This window comes from Falco cherrug, chromosome 4, assembly GCF_023634085.1.
Source record: "Falco cherrug isolate bFalChe1 chromosome 4, bFalChe1.pri, whole genome shotgun sequence".
Lineage (NCBI taxonomy): Eukaryota > Metazoa > Chordata > Aves > Falconiformes > Falconidae > Falco > Falco cherrug.
In genome coordinates this window covers 33678504-33699310 of record NC_073700.1, presented here as the reverse complement: position 1 = coordinate 33699310, position 20807 = coordinate 33678504, and the positions used below count along the sequence as shown (strand labels likewise).

General features: G+C 43.3%; 2 protein-coding genes across 3 annotated transcripts; one reads left to right on the top strand and one right to left on the bottom strand.

Moving 5' to 3' along the window:
• Positions 1 to 1458: 1458 nt before the first annotated feature.
• ANKS4B (ankyrin repeat and sterile alpha motif domain containing 4B) lies at positions 1459 to 6433 on the top strand. Its single transcript, XM_005442494.3, has 2 exons — positions 1459 to 1687; positions 4692 to 6433. Exons 1-2 carry the CDS (start codon positions 1524 to 1526, stop codon positions 5767 to 5769), a joined length of 1242 nt encoding a protein of 413 aa, XP_005442551.1. The 5' UTR covers positions 1459 to 1523; the 3' UTR covers positions 5770 to 6433.
• A 2357-nt stretch (positions 6434 to 8790) lies between these two features.
• CRYM (crystallin mu) lies at positions 8791 to 20709 on the bottom strand. Of its 2 annotated transcripts, none has more exons than XM_055707369.1 (8): positions 20587 to 20709; positions 19881 to 20031; positions 18810 to 18872; positions 16563 to 16664; positions 15203 to 15386; positions 12817 to 12938; positions 11806 to 11890; positions 8791 to 11139 (listed from the first exon to the last, which is right to left on the bottom strand). In XM_055707369.1, exons 2-8 carry the CDS (start codon positions 20016 to 20018, stop codon positions 11075 to 11077), a joined length of 759 nt encoding a protein of 252 aa, XP_055563344.1. In that variant the 5' UTR covers positions 20019 to 20031; positions 20587 to 20709; the 3' UTR covers positions 8791 to 11074. The 2 variants fall into 2 exon arrangements, with proteins under 2 accessions (XP_055563344.1, XP_055563343.1); XM_055707368.1 differs by lacking the exon at positions 20587 to 20709 and adding an exon at positions 20262 to 20524.
• Between the last annotated feature and the right edge of the window lie 98 nt (positions 20710 to 20807).

Sequence of the window (20807 nt, the reverse complement as noted above, 5' to 3'; positions counted from 1 at the left end):
CAGGACTTTGGTTTGCGCCTACCTGGGCTGGCTTACACAGCGACGCCAGCCTGCCACGGGACCTGACCAGCTCGCCTTGTCCTCATGGAAGAAAAATGTTGGTACAAGTTTGTTCCTGTAAAGCTCTTCAATTCCTGCCTGAGAACATAATTAAGAGAACAAGCCCACTTGGAGGGGTCCCCGGTGTGTCACAGCGGTGGCATTACGGGAGGTAAATGAGGTGCCACTCCGTCCCGCAGCTGCCCCAGCTCCGGGCGATGGGTCGGTTTGTGATTGCTACTGCTTCTGTAATAGGGGCATCATCAGCAACAAAACCTGCCTGCTAATTGCTGAAGGTAGATTCTTTAAGATACAGGTTAATTCAGTTAGCCACAGAAAACAGCTTGATAAAAACTAACATTTATCTGGCAGCTGCTGTGAATGTGACTGGAATAGCAGATAGCCAGCAGCAGGCAGTCTCTCACTGACTTCTCGGCTACTGTTTCAAAACTGATCTTTTACATGGCTCTCTTGATCCGAAAAATTAGAAATACTAATTCTATAAGCTTCCACTGGTAGAGGTAGCCCTTAACACCACTGAAACCAGGGGAAATAATTGCTAAAGCAAGAAGTGGTTATGTAAGATGGGGACCGGACCCATCAGCTCCCCAGCCAGGACCGCAGTGCCCAGGCTGGGGCAGAGGGTACCAGCCCATCATGTTTCCATTTCTTGAATCCCCTGTGCTATCCTGAGGAAAACTTGTACATTTTTGGCACCTAAGATAGAGATTACAATACCCGTTAGAGAAAAGTATATTTGCCACGTGTTTGAAGATGCTCTGGTGGAACACAAGCTGCAGTGAAGAGGGTCACACGCTGGGCTGTGGTTTTGCCTGCTGTGACTGGCAGACCTGCTGGCGGTTTGATCCAAATACCACCCTGGTCCTGACAGGTTTCCATCCCCACACCGATGTGTGTAACTGAAATGGCTTCATGGACGTGCCCGATTTGGCAGGGGAGAGGCTTGTTTGCAAATGCAGCAACCCTAAACGATGGGTTACAAAGGACTTCCCCAGCAAAGGTGACTGCTTGCACATTTCATCTTAGCGAAACTCGGCGATACTTTATTATTTAGGGTGAAACCTCGTTGTACTGACATTCACGGCCTTTTGAAGATGTTTTTGAGGGTTTTGAAGTGGGCTTTTTTTGAAGTTCAAGGTCTTTTTGAAGTTCTCCCAGAAGTCAGGGAAAGACACAGGCAGGATGAATGGATCCCCTCTACGTTTAAGTAGTCAGAGATGCGAGAAATGGTGAACAGCAGAGCTACCCTCCAGAAAGTGAAAGCCTTCCCCACCATCCGTGCCTGATTACCCACACAGAGCTCCAGGTCGGCTGTCTGCTAGGATGAACTTTGCCTCCTCCTTTCCATCCTCACGGGGACATCTCAACTTGTAATCATTAACGAACTATCCCCGTGATGGAAGGGTGACTGCGCAGTCTGGGTATCGTTCACAGCTGCTTTGGGCAGCCCGAAGTTGCCAAAAATGTCGAGCAGGTATCACAAAGCAGCAGCTGACAGCAATTTGGACCTCTTGAAAGAAGCCACTAAGAAAGACCTCAACACTTCAGATGAAGACGGGGTAACTCCCACCCTTCTGGCAGCGTACCATGGCTACCTGGAAGCTCTGGAAGTCATATGCCGGAGAGGGTAAGTGAATCAGCTTCCACTGCTTAAAGCTTGCAGCTCAAAACTGTAATTAGTGCTTCACGTTTCTAATGGCCCAATGACCTCAGACCCCAAAGGCTGAAAATCCCGGTCATTTCTTTTGATGCGTTGCCAAGAACTGTTTCTCTCCATCGGCAATGGTTTAGGCGCCGACCCCACAGGCAGGTCGGTACCTGTGGCCGGTGACGCCGCGCTGGCATCAGTGGGACCGTCTCATAGATGGAGCCTGCGGAGGGCAGGTGGCAGGAGCAGGGCCCTTTGCCCCTCTGTAATGGAGGAGCTGGCCAACCTCCTAGATTGGTGAAAACCTATCTTCGAAACAGGCTCCACAGGGAAATGTGACTTTAGCAAAAAATCTCTCCCGTTTGCTTGCAAAGTGCAGTCGGTAGGCACCCATGAAGATTTAATGCTTTCCAGAGGCAAGCCACAACTGATAGATCTGAGACAGGAACAATTAAATTGTTATTTCTCTGCTTTTTATAGTATTAGCAACAACCAGCACGCTAAAAATGATAATACTGTTTCAGAAGCTGTGGTAGGATCCTTGTAAACTTAGGTGGGGGAGACAAAAGGAAAGGAAAGGAAAGTTTTCTACAAGTTTATTTTCTAATAGTAGTATCTCTGGTATCATTTAAGTGTACTACGTGCATAAAATGTACTATTGAAATGGTAATAGCCTCCTCACCCTCTGTACTCTCTTGCTTGGAGCCTACCTTTTAAGCTGTGATACTCTAAGAAGATCTAATAAAATAAAATCTGCTCTTGTGAAGGGATACAGTTCATAAAATGTTCTTTCCGGGCTGAGATGAAGTTGATCTGTATTTTCAATCATAACAGTTTAAAGAAGATTGGATGGAAAAGTTGAGTAAGTATTTGGATGTATCTGAGTTTTCTTTTATGAAAAATAGAATTGAAAATATGGAATAAAAATGGGTTTTTCAAGGATTTGCTTTATAGCTCATTGAGCTCAGGTGTGGCTGTAATAACACAATAAAGCAGACCTTTGGACCGTACGCTTATTGCTGTTCCCTCAGCAGAAACGATAATAGACCAACGGTTTTTCAACTCATATAATTAAGGCAGCTCCAAGAAAATATCTAGAGTCAATAAAGGTTTGTCCCTGAACATCTAGAAGACAGAACAACAGCTAAGGAACAAATAACAAAATATTTTTTCCAAGATTAGAGTAAAAACTATGTCTTCTGCCATATAAGCTGATAGAAGTCACGGTGGATGACACAAAGATCAGAATTTTTATGTATTTGTTATTTAATGTATTTCTAACACTTTTTCTTGGTAGAGGACAGCTTTGGGACAGTATTGCCCTCAAAATCTTCAAACATACGCATTCACCTCTATTTTAATCCAAGATTCCTTGATACAATCAGCAAGCTGTGGCTGTCAGAGGAATGGCCCCACCGGTTTCCTTGGGAGAAGCTGAATTTTGGAAGATGTTCAGTCTGTTCTGCAGTCAATGTTTTCTTGTGAGAAAAGATTTTAATTCTTTTTAACAAATTCATTCTTTCCTTGAAGAGATTTCCTGACAAAGGCACTGAGACACAGGACGGTTTTCTTTAGAGTGGCTGCAGATTTTAGGACTGTGGAGCCTGCAATACATTTGGCCCTTGGGACATCCAGCAATGCTAACAATAAACTCCTTTCACCTTGAAAAAGTTTATCTTCACAGGCATCGAGAGATGTTTTCTCTGCTTGCTTTGCAGGTATGCAAATAAAGGCAAGACCAAGTAGCTCTGCTCTCTTTTGTGTGAGCTTCTTTCTTGGGAAAGCAGGGAAAAGAGGGATATAAGAACCCAAAGTAGATGTCAAACCTTACCCAAAGTCCCATTGAGCCAGAAGCAGACACTCTAGTCTGTCAATTGTTTGAGACTCAAAGGCTGGCAGGCTCCATGGGGACAAGAGACCGCAAACAGCTATGAAGGGACCCAGGGGAGAATGGATGACCCCACACTCCCAAGGCTCAGGATAATGCAGCCTGTTAGCTAATGTGGGAATTCAGGGATCTGGCACGCTTGGCCGCAGTCAGGCAGCTCCCCAGGGCAGAGCCACAAAAGCAGAAATATGTACACATGGCTTCCATATGTCTAAGTGGAGAAACTTTGATCCCCAGCTGCAACCTCCCTGCAGAAGTGCCTGTGCTCCCGCAGCCTGGCGCGCTCAGACCTGCTGCTCTTCCCCCATGTGAGCAGCTCTGTGTTTCAGCTCTGCAAGGGCTCCTGACCTCTCTCCTGCCTATGGCACTTCAGGCTAAAGGATGTTTTCAGGTTTGGCCCTTTAGTGCTTTTCTTCAGAAATACTCAAAGCCAGAGAACCAAGCCTGAAGGAGATTTTGTGATGGGATGTACCATTTTGTTCATAGCACAGCTGCTGTGGACCCAATCTCTGAGACATTGAAATGCTTGAACTCCCAAGAGTAGAATTCTCCTTGTAAATTTGCCCTCTGGCTCTGAAGTTATTAAAGGTTTTGGGATGCTGTGGCTGCCTTGGGTGTGGGTCACAAGATGACTCCAGCTCTGTTCCGAACATTGCTAAAGTTGATCCTGCCAAATAAGTATCAAAAGATTCAAGCTGATTCTCACCTGCAGGCAGCAGTTCAGCGTGAAGGCAGTGCAAGAGTTAAAAACAAAGCAATGTTTTCCACTGGGTTTAAATTAAACTGACAAGATGTGGTACTTTATTTTCAAACGAGCCTCTGCTTTTCAAACCCCATGAGCAAAAGCAGCTTTAGGAGAACAAAAGCGTTGAATTAAAACAAGAGTATCTATCTGAGCTTAATCTAATAGCAATGGAGAAAAATGTGTAATCAGGGCTTTACTAATCATTTACCTATCACCTACCAAAAAGGTTACTGCGTGGCTCATTAAATACGTATCACTGTGGCCAGTGAAGGATCCTCCTCATATTGCCCCTATATTGCAGCGCTATGCTTGGGTACATCCAGCTCACTGTATGCTACTTCCCTTCTCAGAGGTGATCCGGACAAATGTGACATCTGGGGGAACACACCTCTCCACCACGCTGCTTGCAACGGTCACGTCCATTGTGTTTCTTTTCTGATCAACTTTGGTGCCAACATCTTCGCTCTGGACAATGACCTCCGCACCCCCCTGGAGGTGGCTGCCAGCAGGGACCGCAATGAATGTGTCCGAATCCTGGACAAAGCCGCCACCGAGCAGAATATCCTGAATCCAAAGAGGGTCTCCAAACTCAAAGCACAGGCCCAGAGGAACGTGGAGAAACAAATCAAGGAATGTGAGAAGCGTCAAGAGAAACACCAGCATGAAATGAACCGGAATTACATAAAAGAAAAGGTTGGCACAGTAAATTCTTCCAGAGGGACGCACTCCAGGGTGAAGTTGCCCAGCCTCTTTGCTTCAAATACAACAAGTTCTTTCTCCAAAAATCTGAAAGATACCTTCAAACTGAAGGCAAAAAAGACAGCTGACAGCACAAGAAGCCGGGAAACACAAAGCAGTGACCAGGAGGGTGGTACAGGTAGGACAACTGTGATGCATTTGTTTGATGAGAAAGAGGAGGAGGAATTACTGAATGACCTCGAAGAGAAAGACTTTTCAGATAATGACAGTCAGCTTTCCATTTTCAAGCGGCCAGGTCTTGGCAAGATTGTATTTGGAAGGAATTTGGCTGCAGATTTAAATCCTGGAACTGTGTCTTCTGAGAAAGAAGATGTAAGCTTTAAAATGTCCATTGGGCTCTTTCAGTATGAAAATGCTGAGAATGGCAAGGAAGACAATGCTCAAAATGGTGCTGATACCCCTTGGCAGGAGGAGGAAGAAGTTATTTGGGATGACGAGGACGCGGAGAACACACCCCTTGAGGTATTTCTGGCATCACAGATGCTGGATGAGTTTCTTCCAGTCTTCATGAGGGAAAAAATTGATTTAGATGCCCTGATGCTATGTTCTGATGAAGATCTACAGAGCATTCAGATGGAACTTGGGCCAAGAAAGAAAGTCCTGAATGCTGTGAATAAAAGAAAACAGGCACTCCAGAATCCTGGAAAAACCGTAGATACTTGCTTATAAATTAACATACCCATTGCTGTAACCTGCACACGGAATCATTATGGTTTTACTTTCCAAAGAAGACGTGATTCTTTTCAGACGTCTGTTGAAGTGAAAGGCAAAGAGATTACCCATTGCTTTAGAAAGTACAGCAAGGACGAAGACTTTTCTCTCTGGATAGATAGCTGAGGCGAACAGGATGTTAATTGGAATATAATCTGCCAAAAAAAAAAGAATGTGAAGGTAAACCCCCAAAGGCTACAGATTTACAGCTTTTGCTCCCTGAACTCTTTATGGGGATTGGATTTCTTTTGGTCCGAATAACTTAAAATATTAGTGAAGGCCAGCCACATGATATTCCTTAACAAAGCCCTTCCTTTCTTCTCCAAAACCACAATGCAAAGAATATTCTCAAAGCTTGACAGCTTCGGGTTTTCTCCATTGGCTTCTGTTAGATCGTTACAAACTGCTCTTCCTGGTGCTGCTGATATGTTAGAAATAGCATCTGAATCTTGATTTTGGCTGTGGTTTATTGACTCTAATAGCCTCTGAATTAACCTGAATAAGACTAGTTGACAGCAAGTTTTGTTTTCTTGTCAGTAGACTGTTTTTCTACTGTATTGATACTAATTTTAAAATACATGAACTATCTTGCCAAGAAATGTTCAGTGTGAGTTGTACATTCTTTTCTCTTGTTTTGTTACACTGGGCCCAGTTGCTAGCACCCATCACGTCCTAAATGGCATCAAGACTGCAATACTTCCACCTACAAGAAGCTGAGGCTTTATTTTCAACATCTTTCATCTGTTGTGGTATATCCTCAGCTTGGTTCCTATAGGGTGCATTTTCCATTCAAAATCCAAGAAACCAGGATTCTGACCACACAGCACTTTCTGCTGGTTGTTGTCAGCCTTAGCTTGAGAACTGCACGTAACTGGGTACACACACACTCGGTGCATGGAAAGAGAAAGAAAATGAGACTGTGCTTCCATGGAAGCTCCTGCTCTTTGCAGGCTGGAGGCATTCACAGAATGCCTTCATCTCTCTCAGCCCTGTTCCCTTGGGAAGCCAGGACTATCTGATAAGAATTAATCATTCCCGTTGAGTTTTGTGAATCTAGTAAGGTGCTTGTAGCAGCCATGCTCTGGCTAAGACTACAAACTTTATTATTAGCGGGGCATTTACCTGTAAATCTCTTTTCTAGCTCTCCCATTAGTCAGCTATGATTTTTTCCGTAGGAGTACTCTACATTCATGAACGCTAATCCTAGTTAATGACCTATTTTTTTCATGCTTCCTTCTATCCACATCTTTTTGTTACTTCGATTTGTACATTCCTTTTCTTGGGTGGATTTTATACTGCATTCTTTCCTCCTTGGATTCCAGTACTTCCATAGGTTGATATTTTCTTCTATTAAGCAGCCGCATCAAAGTCTGTTCTGTGCAAACATAAATGATTGCTGTACTTAGCTCAGTAATTAAACCAGACAGCATCCCCCACACACACAGGCTGTATGTTATTAACTCACTGGGTTGTTTTCATTTTGGCTAAGAAATTGCAAAATGTTTAACAAAGCAAGGAAGAACTGATGAATTTACACATTTGAATGCATACGAGAGTAGATTTTGAAGGGGCAAATCCTGTAACTCTTAGTCACGCAATTGATGCAAAAATCCAGGGCAGATTGCTTCTCTAGGTCTATAATCCTTCCCTGGATGGGAGGAAATAGGATTTTCTATTTCCCATCCTGGAGATGTGGATGTTTCCTATTCCTCCTAGCAGCCCCAGAAGTGGCAAGCCCAGCCTCATCGCGCTCTGCATCTTCCCCTTGCCGCAGCTGCAGAGCCTGAATTCTACCAGCCCTAACAGAACGGGCTGACACCAGGTCTGTGCTACTCTGACGATTTCTCCCTAGTGCAGTTGTGAGCATAATGCACCTTATCAGGCCAGATTTTAAATAACCGGGTTAAACCCATTTATCCAAAAATTATTTCAAAAATTGCTAAGCATGCAAGTGCCCGTCACGGATGGGAGGTAAGAAAGAAGGCACCTGGTGAAATTACACTTTAGGGGGAATTGGGCCCCAAGTATCTCTACATCGCACCAAAAATGTGCCTCTTTGCACAATCAGCTGTAAATCTGCAACCTCTGACACCATGGATAATAGCAGAGACTATCTGCACATAAATCGATTGACTCCGCTGTCGCAAGCATCCACTGCATTTAGGTACATCCTTAGGTATTCGCAGCACCTCTATGGAGCTAGCAGGTACAGCACAAGATCTGTAGGAGTCCCTTGGCCTTCTGGAACTGCAGTCAGAGACTGAAGAAACCTGAAAGCAGCCCACAGGATGTTTTTAGACAACTGAATCTACCCCAATATATATATCTTCTCAAAATTAAAAAAAAATAAGTGCAATAGTGCTAGCCCTTTTCTTGCAGGGTGGTCCTGGAAATTGGCTTCTGGTATAAAGCAGCCATATGGAACTGAAGGGGGTGTGGAGGATAATAAAACCCCCACATTTCAGTTTTTCCCATCCACTCATGCTTTGTTGTTTTCCAAATTTTTTCCACCAATCCTTTTCTTTCTTCTGTAGTTTGGAAGCATTTAAATTAATGAATCCTAGATGTGACTCCTTTGCAACATTTGTATAGCACAGTTCAGTTGAAGACACTTTCTGTATCACATGTGCAATCTTATAGCCTAACCTAAACCATATAACCACAGAATCCCACATGATCACAGTCCTGCCCAGTACAAGATTCTCCTTCCTTAAGGATTTAATACTCCACACTGGACAAACATCAAGAGGAGGGAATGTGCAGGACGGGACAATTGCAAAATTGAGTATCACAGTGGAGCAGAGCAGTCTCAGTTTATTTTTCCTCTTCCCATTCAGTGCTCACATTTACTCAGAGCAGACACTGCAACAACTTTCTTCCTAATCTTCAAAAAAAAAAAACCCAAAAAACCACTAAACCCCAAAACCAAAAAAAAAAAAAATCCAACCCCAAAACCAGAAACAGAATCGACAACAAAAGTCAAAGACAAGCAGCAGTATCTATTTAATTGTAACATAAATGCAAGTTACAAATTAAAGTCTTAAGAAATTGTGTAAGAGAAGGAAACATGGAAATTAGAGCTATTATTTCCCTTAAAAAAATAAATCTAAAATACAGCATCCAATTAACTCCCATTGTAACTGAACTGAATCCTATTCATGAATTCGGATACCGTGCTGAAGCCAGGCTCCCAGAACCTCCTATTGCCAGGGAAAGCTGAGAACACTGTGGGGTTTCAGAACCAGCTCTTTGGACTGGCTCCATCTATTTTTTAAAGTGCATAGTCTGCAGAAGTGTACATGTGAAAATAAACTGGATTTGTCTTCTTCCCAAACACGAAGCCTCCCTTCAAATTACAAATCTCGTTTTACAGAGGCACAGAACTGGGATAATATTGTCATAAATAGTAGTGCAAGTTTCCACACAGTTCTTGTATTATGGAACATCAATGGCTGTCATGTTTGTTTCAGACTAGTGGAGTTCTCCATCACTGAAGTAACAAGTTAAGTCAACACAAACACTTCAGAAATTACAGAGAAGAAAAAACATGTAAAGACGGAAGGGTAATTTTGCTACAGTTAGAAAATTAAAAAGCTTGAAGATAAATTTCTGTTTGTGTTTCTGCTGATATAAACAAGACCAATGGAGTTACATTTCTATTCACACAAACACATCCTTTGGCTCTACTCACTTACTGGCCTGGTACCCTTCCATGCTAAAACTCTGCATATTACAAACTCTGTCACTTACTGCTATTCCCCCTCCCTCCCCGCAACTACTTTACACCAGGCTTATAATTTGGAGTATAATTTATGTCACACCTGCACTGTACTCATTAACCTCTTCTATACTTACTATGTACCATCAAGGGCTTTAACACTAACTGCTTCTGAAGCTCCTTCTTGATGCTCCACCGTATTCTACTGGCATCATTATAAAATGACCATGTCATCTAATCCCTCCACAGAATTAAATTAACATTTAATAGCCTCCATGAAATATGTAAGTAGAAATAAGTTTTCACAACGCACAACTCCAGCCTGAGAGAGGAATTGGTTTCCAGGACAATAGCTGTTTTTCAGTAGATGTTCAATCTTTTGGAAGGCAATTGCTTAACAGCACAGAACTAGAACTTTTCCTTATGTAAAACATCACTGGGGTCCTCTGCCAAGGAAAGATCATGGAAATTCCTGCCCCAGCTAATACCCACTGGGATAGAAGAACAATTACCAATTGAAGTGTGGTACAGCCAAGCTGAAAATATTTGCCTGTATACTTGAAGTTTATCCTACTGAAACCAGTTTGTGCAGTTCCAACCTTCATGAAGCTTGGAAAAAAAAAACACCTTACAAACATCACAGATTAATAAAAAAAATCTCCCCACAAAATATAGATAAAACAAATCAAAACATGTTTTAGTGCTTACATTTTGGGTGACTCCTTGCAATATGAAAATGGCAGCATCCTACCCAGGAATGTACTAAGGAAGGTATTGAATTTCCTTCCAGTTAAGATGTATATAATATTAGCTCTGATTTGTTGCACTCTTAAGTCTTCCTGCACCAGGTCTTTTAGAGAAAGACAGAAATCTAACTGTATGGAGGCATCATTATTATATAAACTCCCACTCAGGAGCGTGCTATTCAGTGAAAAACTTGTGTCTGACAGCAGGGAAGGGGGAATGTCAGGGTGAAAGCAAGGATGGTGACTTCCAGATCCCCATCCGAGTTGGAAGGGAAGGGGTGTCCAGGAGTCTGAGGCGGGCTGTGTTCCCAGGAGACTGAAGACTGTTACTGTCACTGCAGCACTGAGGCTCACAGTTGCATTTAAAGTACCATCACAGGTAAATATGATGGCAGAGTCCATTCTCCAAATGGATATATTTTACACCAATATGAATTCCCTCTCTAAAACCCACAAAGTCTATCTATAGACTCCTGCTACAGAAATAGTTAAGGAGGAAAGGAATAGATTCCAGAATTATACTAAAATATGTAAAGATACCCTTCCTAGTATCACTGCAAACTTCTAATACTTGCCGTTATGTGAGAGATACATTTATTAGTAATACTGCAGGTATTGATACTTGCCCTTAGAAAAATGCAGAAATTAGTCAATTGCTGAAATTTTACTTTTCATTCTTGAATGTTCTAGAAGGGCCACATTCAGATAGGATTTGTGCCTTTCTTGTTAACAAAGGATCCAAGGAAACTAAGTGCAAACAATTTTCTTGGCCTCATCGGCATTGCAGACTTCTCTCTCTTCAGTTACCAGCTGACCATGAATCATAAACAAATTTTGCTGCTACCGTGTCTTCAACTGCCATACCTGAAAAAGAATTGAAGTCACCTTCAAACAGTTCCTCAGCTGTACAAATACTTCAGCATCAGAAAAGAACAGAAGGACTCAGGAAATTACCCAACTGGACAGGAACATGAATCATTCCCCATCCCAAACACCTAGAGTGTTACATTCAAAATTTATAGCCATTGTGTAACTGTTAGGTGTGCTATATAGTTAACGTAGAGGTATGAATCTAGTTTTCCATGTTCATATCACAGCTTGGCCCTTTTCAGACATATCATGCAGCTCAGACCAGAGTAATCCATCACTGCTCCCCCTCTTTACCCAAATGTCAACACCAACCCCCTAGCACACTGTCACATTGTCTGAGGGTCAGACAGACTGCAGGGCCGTAACAGCAGGGCGTTTGGGTTGGAGCGGTATTAATGAACGCCGCAGCCGCGCTGAACGACTGCAAAGTGGAAGACAGACTTCTTCCTATTGTTGGTTTGCTCTCCTATCACTTTTCATTACATCAGTCCTGCTAGATAAATAAAAAGGGAAAATGCAAATCACATTCTAGCTTCTTGGGGACAGTGCATTGCCACAGCAGTTTTGAAGATGATCAGCAGCTTTCCCACGCATGGGGTCCTAATAAATAACATGGCATTGTTTTCTGTCAGGCTTGTACACAGGAGGGGTTGTTCTTACCCAGCGATTTAAACACTGTTGTTTTCTCAGGCAGGGCTGGTTTTGTACCCTTCACTACCTCTCCCAGCTCAGCAAAAATCTCTGCCTGTGAAACAAATACATATTTATACACAAACGTGATATCCATACATACATTGAGAAAGCCATTTTCTGAGTGACTTCAGAAGAAGGAACTCCTGCAGTTCTGCTATTCTAGAACTGATTCCTTTCCATCGTGAAGCAGATCAGTATTCAGTCAAATAACACAGAAACTGGACAGAAATCACAGAGGAATGGAACATTTTTAGAGAAAAACAGCTGGCAGACTTAGGCAAAAAGCTTTGTGGTTTTGGGGTGGGTTTTGGGTTGTTTGGGGTTTTTTTTGTTTGGGTTGTTTTTTTTTTTTTTTAACCACACACAGAGTGGATAGCTTGTTACTTATCCCACAAAGCACATGATATTCCACACACTCTACCATATCTAGGCCTCTTATGTGAAATCTCAAAAGTGGAAGTTACGTTTGTTCTGCAAAACCATTCAAAGAAAAAAAGAGAACTATTAAACTTAGGAGTCCCTGTCATCGGATTTCTGCAGATCACTGCCTGGCTTCTGTTGTACAACGTACATTATGTTGTACACAGAGGCACGATGTGTTTCAATCACGCCGAAATCTTACGGGAAGAAAGTTACAGGTTTAAATAAGTAATCTGAAAAATATTTAACATAACTACCAAACATTGCAGGAAATTTACGTCTTTCAAGAACAATACATTGTTATTGTACACAAAGGCCAGTGCTGAAAACGTGCTACTGTAATATGGTGTCAGGTACAGAGGTTGCACGGTTTTGGCATAGACACATAGACATCTCAGTCTGAAACCAATTTATCATTGAGCCTGTGCTTGAAACGTGTCAACAACTGCATGTGATGCTCTAAAATGTGTTTCAGTGCAGCCTATCATTAGTACCAACTCATTTCAAATGCAAGCCAGTTGCCGTAGAACTGAAGATAGTAATTTAAGAAAACCTTACCCCTGACAATATAACATCTCCTGATTCTGTAAGAGCAGCCTCTCTGGAATCCACAAACAGAACAGACTTCTTCATCAGTTCATCGTCCAGTTCCCTCCAGTCTGGTCTGCTTGCTCCAACAGCTAAGACAACAAAAATGATGAACTTAGGAGGAATGTTCATAAATTCAAACCACATTCTGTCCAAAAGACATGTGTGAAGTAACAATGGACACTGTTGTGGAAATTTAATAATACAAACAATCTGATGTTAGCACTGGAAACATGTGATTGATAAAAAAAAAAAAGGATGTGCCTGAGCAACTGGGAAAAAGCTTGGATTTCTCTCAACCTGGCCTCAGCTGTAACACTGACATACACATGGCCTGTTTCTGTAAGATGCCAACCCCCTAAATTTCCACTGATGCTAATGAAGGATGACATTGTGTCCAGCCCTCCAGATTACTCTAGTCATGCAGATGCTGCTGCTGCTAAAAGTCTTACACTCCCCGTAAGCACAGCCAGAACAACTGGAAGCAATCGGCCTTTGCATTTCAACCTGCTGGAGCATTAAACTGCAACTGTTCAGGAAGCAAAAGTGCGATGCTTGCTGGCACTGTTTCCAGCTCTTTGGTGTACCAGTCAAACTGCTCCCTCCAAATAATGCTGACAGAGAACAAAGGGACTTAAGACTGCTTAGCCCTTCATCACCTCATGTTCCCACAAGAAATTTAAAGATACGTGTAACTATGTACAGGTATAAAACAAACAAGCCTTTGCCAGCAGCTTTGAAAATGACACCAATAAATAGGTGTGACAATCTTCCCTGCTTACAGAGGCACCTTTAGAATAAACAGCTATACAGACTACAACTTTTCTGCAGACAAACAGTAACCCGTTTCTGTGATTACCAAACTAACAGGGTTTTGTTGCTTTTTGTTTCTTAAACAGAGTTAACTAACATCCAATACAGTTCCTCTAAAACATTCAGTATTTGATTTGTCAGTAGACCACCCTTACAAGCAGACTCTGGGTAGCTAAGGCTTAAGGAAGTCAACTCCCCATGCCCATTATCTTCTCTACCTTTGTCTTTCATCAGAGCATTACCAAACACCCTGAATTTTATAGTCCTTTTATTTGATTTGGGTGTTTCTTATGTGTCTATGGAGAAAAAATAAGATTTGAAGAGTTCCTCAGTTCTCTAAGTATTGTGCAACAAAGACTTGCACATGCAGACAGAGTTCAATGTCACTAGTCAGGATTTTTAAACCTGTAGCCTTCTATTGTTTCCTTGCAACCTCATAAGCAGTACAAGTTGAGCAGATTATGGATTTTCACTTACCTGGAGAAAGTGAAAACAAATCGAGGAACTTTTTAAACACAGCAAGATACCACTAACAACTTGTTATGGGCTAAAAAAACACAAAAACCCACCAACAACCCAATTATACTGTAACCAAATGCTTTAAGTGCCCAATTGTTATGGAATAATAAATTCCATTTCCATGTTGCCTGAATGCCTCTTCAAACAGCATGAATGCCTCAATAAGAGAGGAAGGGGAGAAAAAAAAAAAAGCAAAGAAAGGAGAGGGGTCTTTGTGTATGTGTTGCCTCCGTGACTGTAGACCTTAATTGATTTTGGTTGTGCTTCTGGCTTCTATGCCATGACATGAGACAGACAACAACTTTCAATGACAAAGGACTAAATTGAGTCTGAAAAATTGGTAGGATGCTGCTGGAACATGGGACCTTTATCTAAATTGTTCCCTTTGACAAGTTGCTTTTGTCTTATTACCAAGCTATTTGGTAAGTGCATAAGGTCATCCGAACCAGGCCCACAATTAATAAAATAAACAAATGTGGTCATGTCCAGAGACTCCAAACAAGGCATAAAAAAAAATCCTCCCTCAAATCTCACCATAATTAGAGGTCGAATTATTAAGCTCTTAACAGAGTTACTGCATCTTTTTTACTCAAGTAAAAAAGTAAATCAATGTGATCAGCCCAAAAAGGACAAAGAGGGGGCTTACAAAATTGGTTGAAGAAAAGATGACAACTACCAAGGGAACATCCCAAAATCACTCTGGAAAGAACACGTCTGTATAGGTTATTAAAATGGAGATCCAGGTGAGGTGAGCATCAAGTGACAACATGGTATCAAAGATGATGCACCACTGGGGGAAAAAAGCATATCCCATGCTCTAGCAAACTTCCACTCTGGAATAATCAGGAGTTCTGGCTCCAAACAACCAGGAAGACATGGCTGGGGAAAAAGGACCCTCACTAAAGGCAAAAAGTCAAAACAGAAAGAACATTTGTTCCAAGAAGCACAGAATACCGCTTTCAACAGTTTTTGATGTGAAAATGGGATAATAAATGTATTCTTTAAACAATCGTAACAAGCATACCATTGATATGGGCACCTGGTTTTACCCAGTCTCCAAATAAAATCGGTGTTGTTGCCATAGTGACTGTTATAATCACATCAGCCCCAGTAACTGCCTCCTGAACAGAAGAGCAGACCTGCACTGGACCATTAACTGAATTCGCAAACTTCACTGCTTTCTCTTTGGTGCGATTCCATATCCTGACCTTCAAGGAAAGAAAAACAAAAAACAAACCACAAACAGATTAGTTTGGAGAACTTCTCCTTGCTGAAGCAGAACACTGTTCCAGTTTGCAGTGGATAGTTACACACATCCTAAAGGGGGATGGGGGGTTACCCTTTATTGTTGTCATCATACAAGTGACTAAGTTTCATGTGTGTGCAGCTACATTTGAATGACTGTTTTGTGATGCCAGAAAAACAGCTCCTTGTAGAGTTGTATTTATAAAATACAAATATTTCCAATAACATATATTTAGGGGAAAGTCACAGAAAGCTTATCTAAGTATGGCATACACAGTAAGATTTTCTCAGACAGGGTGAAGAAGTCATCTGAAACAACTTGGTTTCTGCCACACACACCCCTTTTAAAAAAAAAAAAAAAAAACAACAAACATTTGAGCAAGCAATTCTACAGCTGCTCAGAGTATTCTGAGTTCTGTAGAAACAGAATCAAAATACAATTAATCCCTCAACTTCTGTGATGGGCTGACCGTGGCTGGACACCAGGTGCCCACCAAGCCACTCTGTCACTCCTCTCCTCTGAAGGGTGAGGGGGGGCAGAGAAAATAAGACTAAAAACCTCGTGGGTCAAGGTAAAGGCAGTTTAATAAAGCAATAACAAAGGCCACGCGCAGAAGCAAAGGAAAACAAAAGATGTTACTCTCTACTTTCTATCAGCAGTCAAGGTCTGGCCACTTCCCAGAAAGCAGTGCTTTAGTATGCTTAGCAGCTGTTCTGGAAGACAAATGCAATAATAAATGTCGTCGCCCCACTCCTGATTTCAATAAAATTGGCTTTTATTGCTGAGCAGCCACCATATGCCATGGAACATCCCTTTGGCCAGCTGGGGTTGGCCATCCTGGCTGAGCCCCCTCCCAAGATCCTGCCCACTCCCAGCCTGCTGGTGAGGGGGAATGTGGCAGAGCCAGCCCTGGTGCCGTGCCAGCCCTGGTGCCGTGCCAGCCCTGGTCAGCAGGAGCCGGAGCACCGGTGTGTTATCAGCACCTCTCTGGCTTCGGGTACGGAGCACAGCACCGTGAGGGCTGCTAGCTGCTTGGCCAGACCAAATACAACTTTACTGGCTATACTTCATTTATAATAAGTGCTCCTGAAACATAATAGAGAAAAATAAATGTATCCTGTTAAGATGTGTCCATTACCTCTTTAAATGCAAACAGTTCTGTGAAGATATCATAATGGCTATATGCTTGAACACCAGCTCCCAAAATGCACAGGACATCTGCAAAAGCTGGCATTAACAACTAAAAGGTATCAAATATATAAAAAAAACAATATGTAAGGACAACATATTTTAACAAATATGACAAATACATATCAAAATACTACAAAAGAAAGCAGCGTCCTTAGTCCTTTTAAACAAGGAAATTAATGCTTTTATCAAAAGTTAGTATTGATTCACACAGAACGATATTCAATTACCAGTATACAATGTATTTTTTTTTTAATGCAAAAGCTAGCATTAATAGCACCAAAGTACATCTTGGCTTAATTCTGATTTTGTGTTGTCCGATTCTTGAGATTTGGACCTAACATGCAACAGCACGAGCCAGTGCAAATTCTGGGGCCTTGGCACACTCAAATATTAGCATAGTACAATGTATTATACCTATGTGACTAAGTGTAAAATGGTAGTGTTTACGCTCTGCACTGGGTGAAAACAGGGCTATCAGTACTGACAGTGGTAGCTGTGTGGGTTAACTGGTCTTGGTAGCCCCACACTAAGCCTTCTATTTCAATTCACTGAAGCCATAAATTATACCACGAGCATATCCCGTCACTCTAAGAGCCATAGTATGTACACATCAGGCATTGTAAAAATAGGGATGGCTCCGAGGAACAAATAATAAAATTCACTTCTCTAGTTGCTTTTGATTTACTGGTTTAGTTCTTGTCTGTGATTCACCAGTACTTAGCAGAGGAGAAGAGAGGGCTCCTGGAGTCCAGCCCTAAGCTATCCATGCATCTTGTTTATGCATTTGCTGTGGCCAATCACTTCTGTATAAAAAGCTTTAGAATTTTCAAGGCTCTCAACACTTATTCTTCTGCAAATAAATTGAAAAAAATCTCATTAATCCCATTTTTCAGTAGCGAGAACTCTTTTTAACATTCCTTTCAAAGACTCTGAAGCACTGGTTTCAAAGGTTCCTTACATAAAAGCATGGGTCTTTGAAAAGCAAATGCCATAAAGAGGACAGGATGACAGCTATGAGCTAAACTCAAACACTCCTGAAAATTTCTCAGAACAACAGACGACAATGAAGGATCTGATCTTGAAGTCCCTTCAGCAGCCAAGCTCCTTTGAGGCCAGCAGAGCTTTGACTGTGTAAAAATTGTCAGAACTGCCCATGTATAGAATGGCCAAGATGAATGAGGTCCTATAACCTCATGTCCAAGGACTCCATTCTAAATTGTTCTCTCCCTTGGTTCAGGAGAAGCTCTTGGGGATAGGTTCTTCACTCCAATTTTACGTCAGTGTGGCTCTATTGCCATGCATAGAGTCATGCTGGCATGAAGACTGCCACCAACAAAGCGGTGAGATCAGCCTTGATTCTGATACAAGGCTGATGGGTGAAAACCCAAAGTATTTCTCCTCTCTGGCCCTCTTCTTACTGCCTCATCCTTTCAGGCAAAGGCTAAAACCCTGCTGTGCAATGGATGGTGACTTGCTCTCTTCCCACTATTAGTGGCCCAGCCAAATACAGTTTTAAAGAAGTTAAAACCAACAATTTCCAATGAAACTGAAATAATGTAAAGCAACATACAGCAAGATATACCACACCCGTCTTCAGACACTTAAGGCTGTTTAGTCAGGGATAGTCATCTGGACCTCTTCCAGTGAGAACAGGGAAACTAACAGACAGCCACTCCTGGACAAGTCATCCATCTAACCTGGGCATCATCTATCTTAAAACGACCCATGCTGCCCCCTGAAAATGTGCTTTTTCCTCTTTCTGCAGGTCCAGTACAACCCACCTGTCCTGGCCCAACAGGGGAAAACTTACATCTAAACAAAATTGAATTTATCACCACAGCTACATCACCCAAAGCCATAAAGGAGCATGTTAAGACAAAACCAAAAGAAAGAAAATTAGAGGAAGACACCTCAGTAAATTCCCAGAGGAACGTGCAGAACAACAAGCCACAATAACACAGCTCAGATTCCTTCTCCAATCACATACAAAATGTTAAAACCAGACATAACTCACTCAGAACAGAAAATTCCCATTTTAAGTTTTCCCTGAAGGTACCTATGTTACCATAAATCTAATTTAAAGCTGTATTCGATGAAAATTCACGTATACTGAAAGACATTTACATCACGCCTTCCGGTCATTTTTTATACAGTGCCACTAAATCTGTCCTGACTTAAAATACAGAAGACATACCTTGGTAGCAATTGCAGAAACTGCAGCTGTTCGTTTTGCTGTAATGACACTGCCATCTAGAACCTTTAAGAAAAAAAAAGTTCCAACAGAGACAAATGAACACTAAAAATATGAGTAAATACCAAAACTTTTAATCACATTTGTGATTTATTACATGGCATAGCTAAAATATAAGAGTTGATAATTACTATAGCAAGCACAAACCACGTAAAAAAAAAAAAATCACATTTAAACTGAGCAGATTCTCTGTCTATTCCAGTTCTTCCACATCATCCCACCAGCACAAACGGAGTGTAAACTGGCACAGAGTGGAACTACCCCTAACTCACACAGCTCTTAGTGCACTGCATTTCCCTGGCTCTGCAACACAGGAAGCTGATCAACGTAGCTGCAATATTCTGCGCTCCAGTAAGACCAGGGACCAGTGCATGCTGGCAGTGGTTCACAAGTCTGCACTGCTTTGGTCTGTACAAATAGACGCCAGGGAAACACAGAATTCCTTTATTGTGTATCACACACAGCGGGGCACTCCTGCCTCAGTGTGGATTAGCTACTGTACACGAATTATGGCACTCAAAAAACTGACAGTTTTGGTCCTTTAATAATCCTTACTACTGAAGTGTGATGCAAGTGGTCAATATTCTTAAAAATTCCCTAAATTCTTCAAACAAATAAAAAAAAAAAAAAAGGAAACAAATAAGACTCTGAATACTGTTCCCCACAATGCCAATTGTAAGCCTCTTTTGATATAGCCTGAATATGGTTTAAGATCAATTCTTCACATGGGAAGGGTTTTTTTTTCCCTTTCAAATACATGGCAAACTTTTTCTGACCGCTTCTTCTAGCCACCCTACGAGCCACCAGAGTCCCTTCAAGACACAGGCAGCAGTGAGCAGCAGACAGCACAGTTTAACACACACGAAAGACCCCAGGCTTTAGGCCAAACACACTTTCATTGACGAGGTAGGTAAAACTCAGGCCAATTTACACCAGCTCCAGCTTCCAAGAATCAGAAGGGACAGCTGACAGAGCGTCCACAGAGAGGAACGCAGAAGCGCGTGTGAAACTCACAGCTTTTAAAGACCCATTTCTCGGGTCAAAGAGGAGGACCGTGGCCTGGTGGGAAGGGGCAGAGCTGTCCTTCTTGTGCTCGTAGAAAGTCACCAGCTTGGTTGTCAGCGCATCATCCGCGGCGCTGTAAGCGGGCATGACTCCTAGGAAGCTTGTGAGAGAATGACTCGTATTACCGACGTGCCCTTAGCACGGAGCCCACAGCCAGCGGCGCGGTAACACTAACCCGTTAATCGGTAACTCGGCACCAAGCACCTTCCCCGGTGCCCCAGCTCCCCCCACCACGCCGCAGGCCCGGCCCCCCGCTGCCGCTACCCCAGCTCCCCGAGGCGCAGGGCCCGGTCCGGCCCAGCAAGGCCACCCCGCCGCCCCTCGCCTCACCCGCCGTGCCGGTGCACCGGCACCACGGTGCGCACGGGCTGCACGACGCCCCCCGCCGCGCCGGCCGAGAAGTTGCCCAGGGCGGCCTCCAGCGCCGGCAGCAGCAGGCTGGCGCGGGGCAGGTGCTGCTCCACCTCCTCGGCGCCGATAAAGGCGGGCGCGGCCGAGCCCATGGCGGGTCACCGGGCGGACAGGACCTGACGGGACTACAGCACCGTGTTACCGCTCCGCCGGCCCGCCCCGCCGCTAAGTACTCGGCGGGACGCCCCCGCCCCCCGCCGCGCCCCGCCCCGCCGCCGCTACCCCGCGCTCCCCTCACGGGCACCGGAGCGGCTGAGGGCCGCGCCCCCTCAGAGACCGCCACCCCGCCCCAGCCCCCGCTGCGGGGGCAGGCGGTCCGCGAACGCCGCGGAGCGGCCCCGCCGTGACTCGTTTACGGTTCCCCACAGCCACGAAGGGTGGAGCAGCCGGCCCGGTGACCGGCAGGCGGCGCTGTGCGCATGCGCGCAGCCGCCCCGGGAGCCCGCCGGGTGGCGCTCTGCCCGC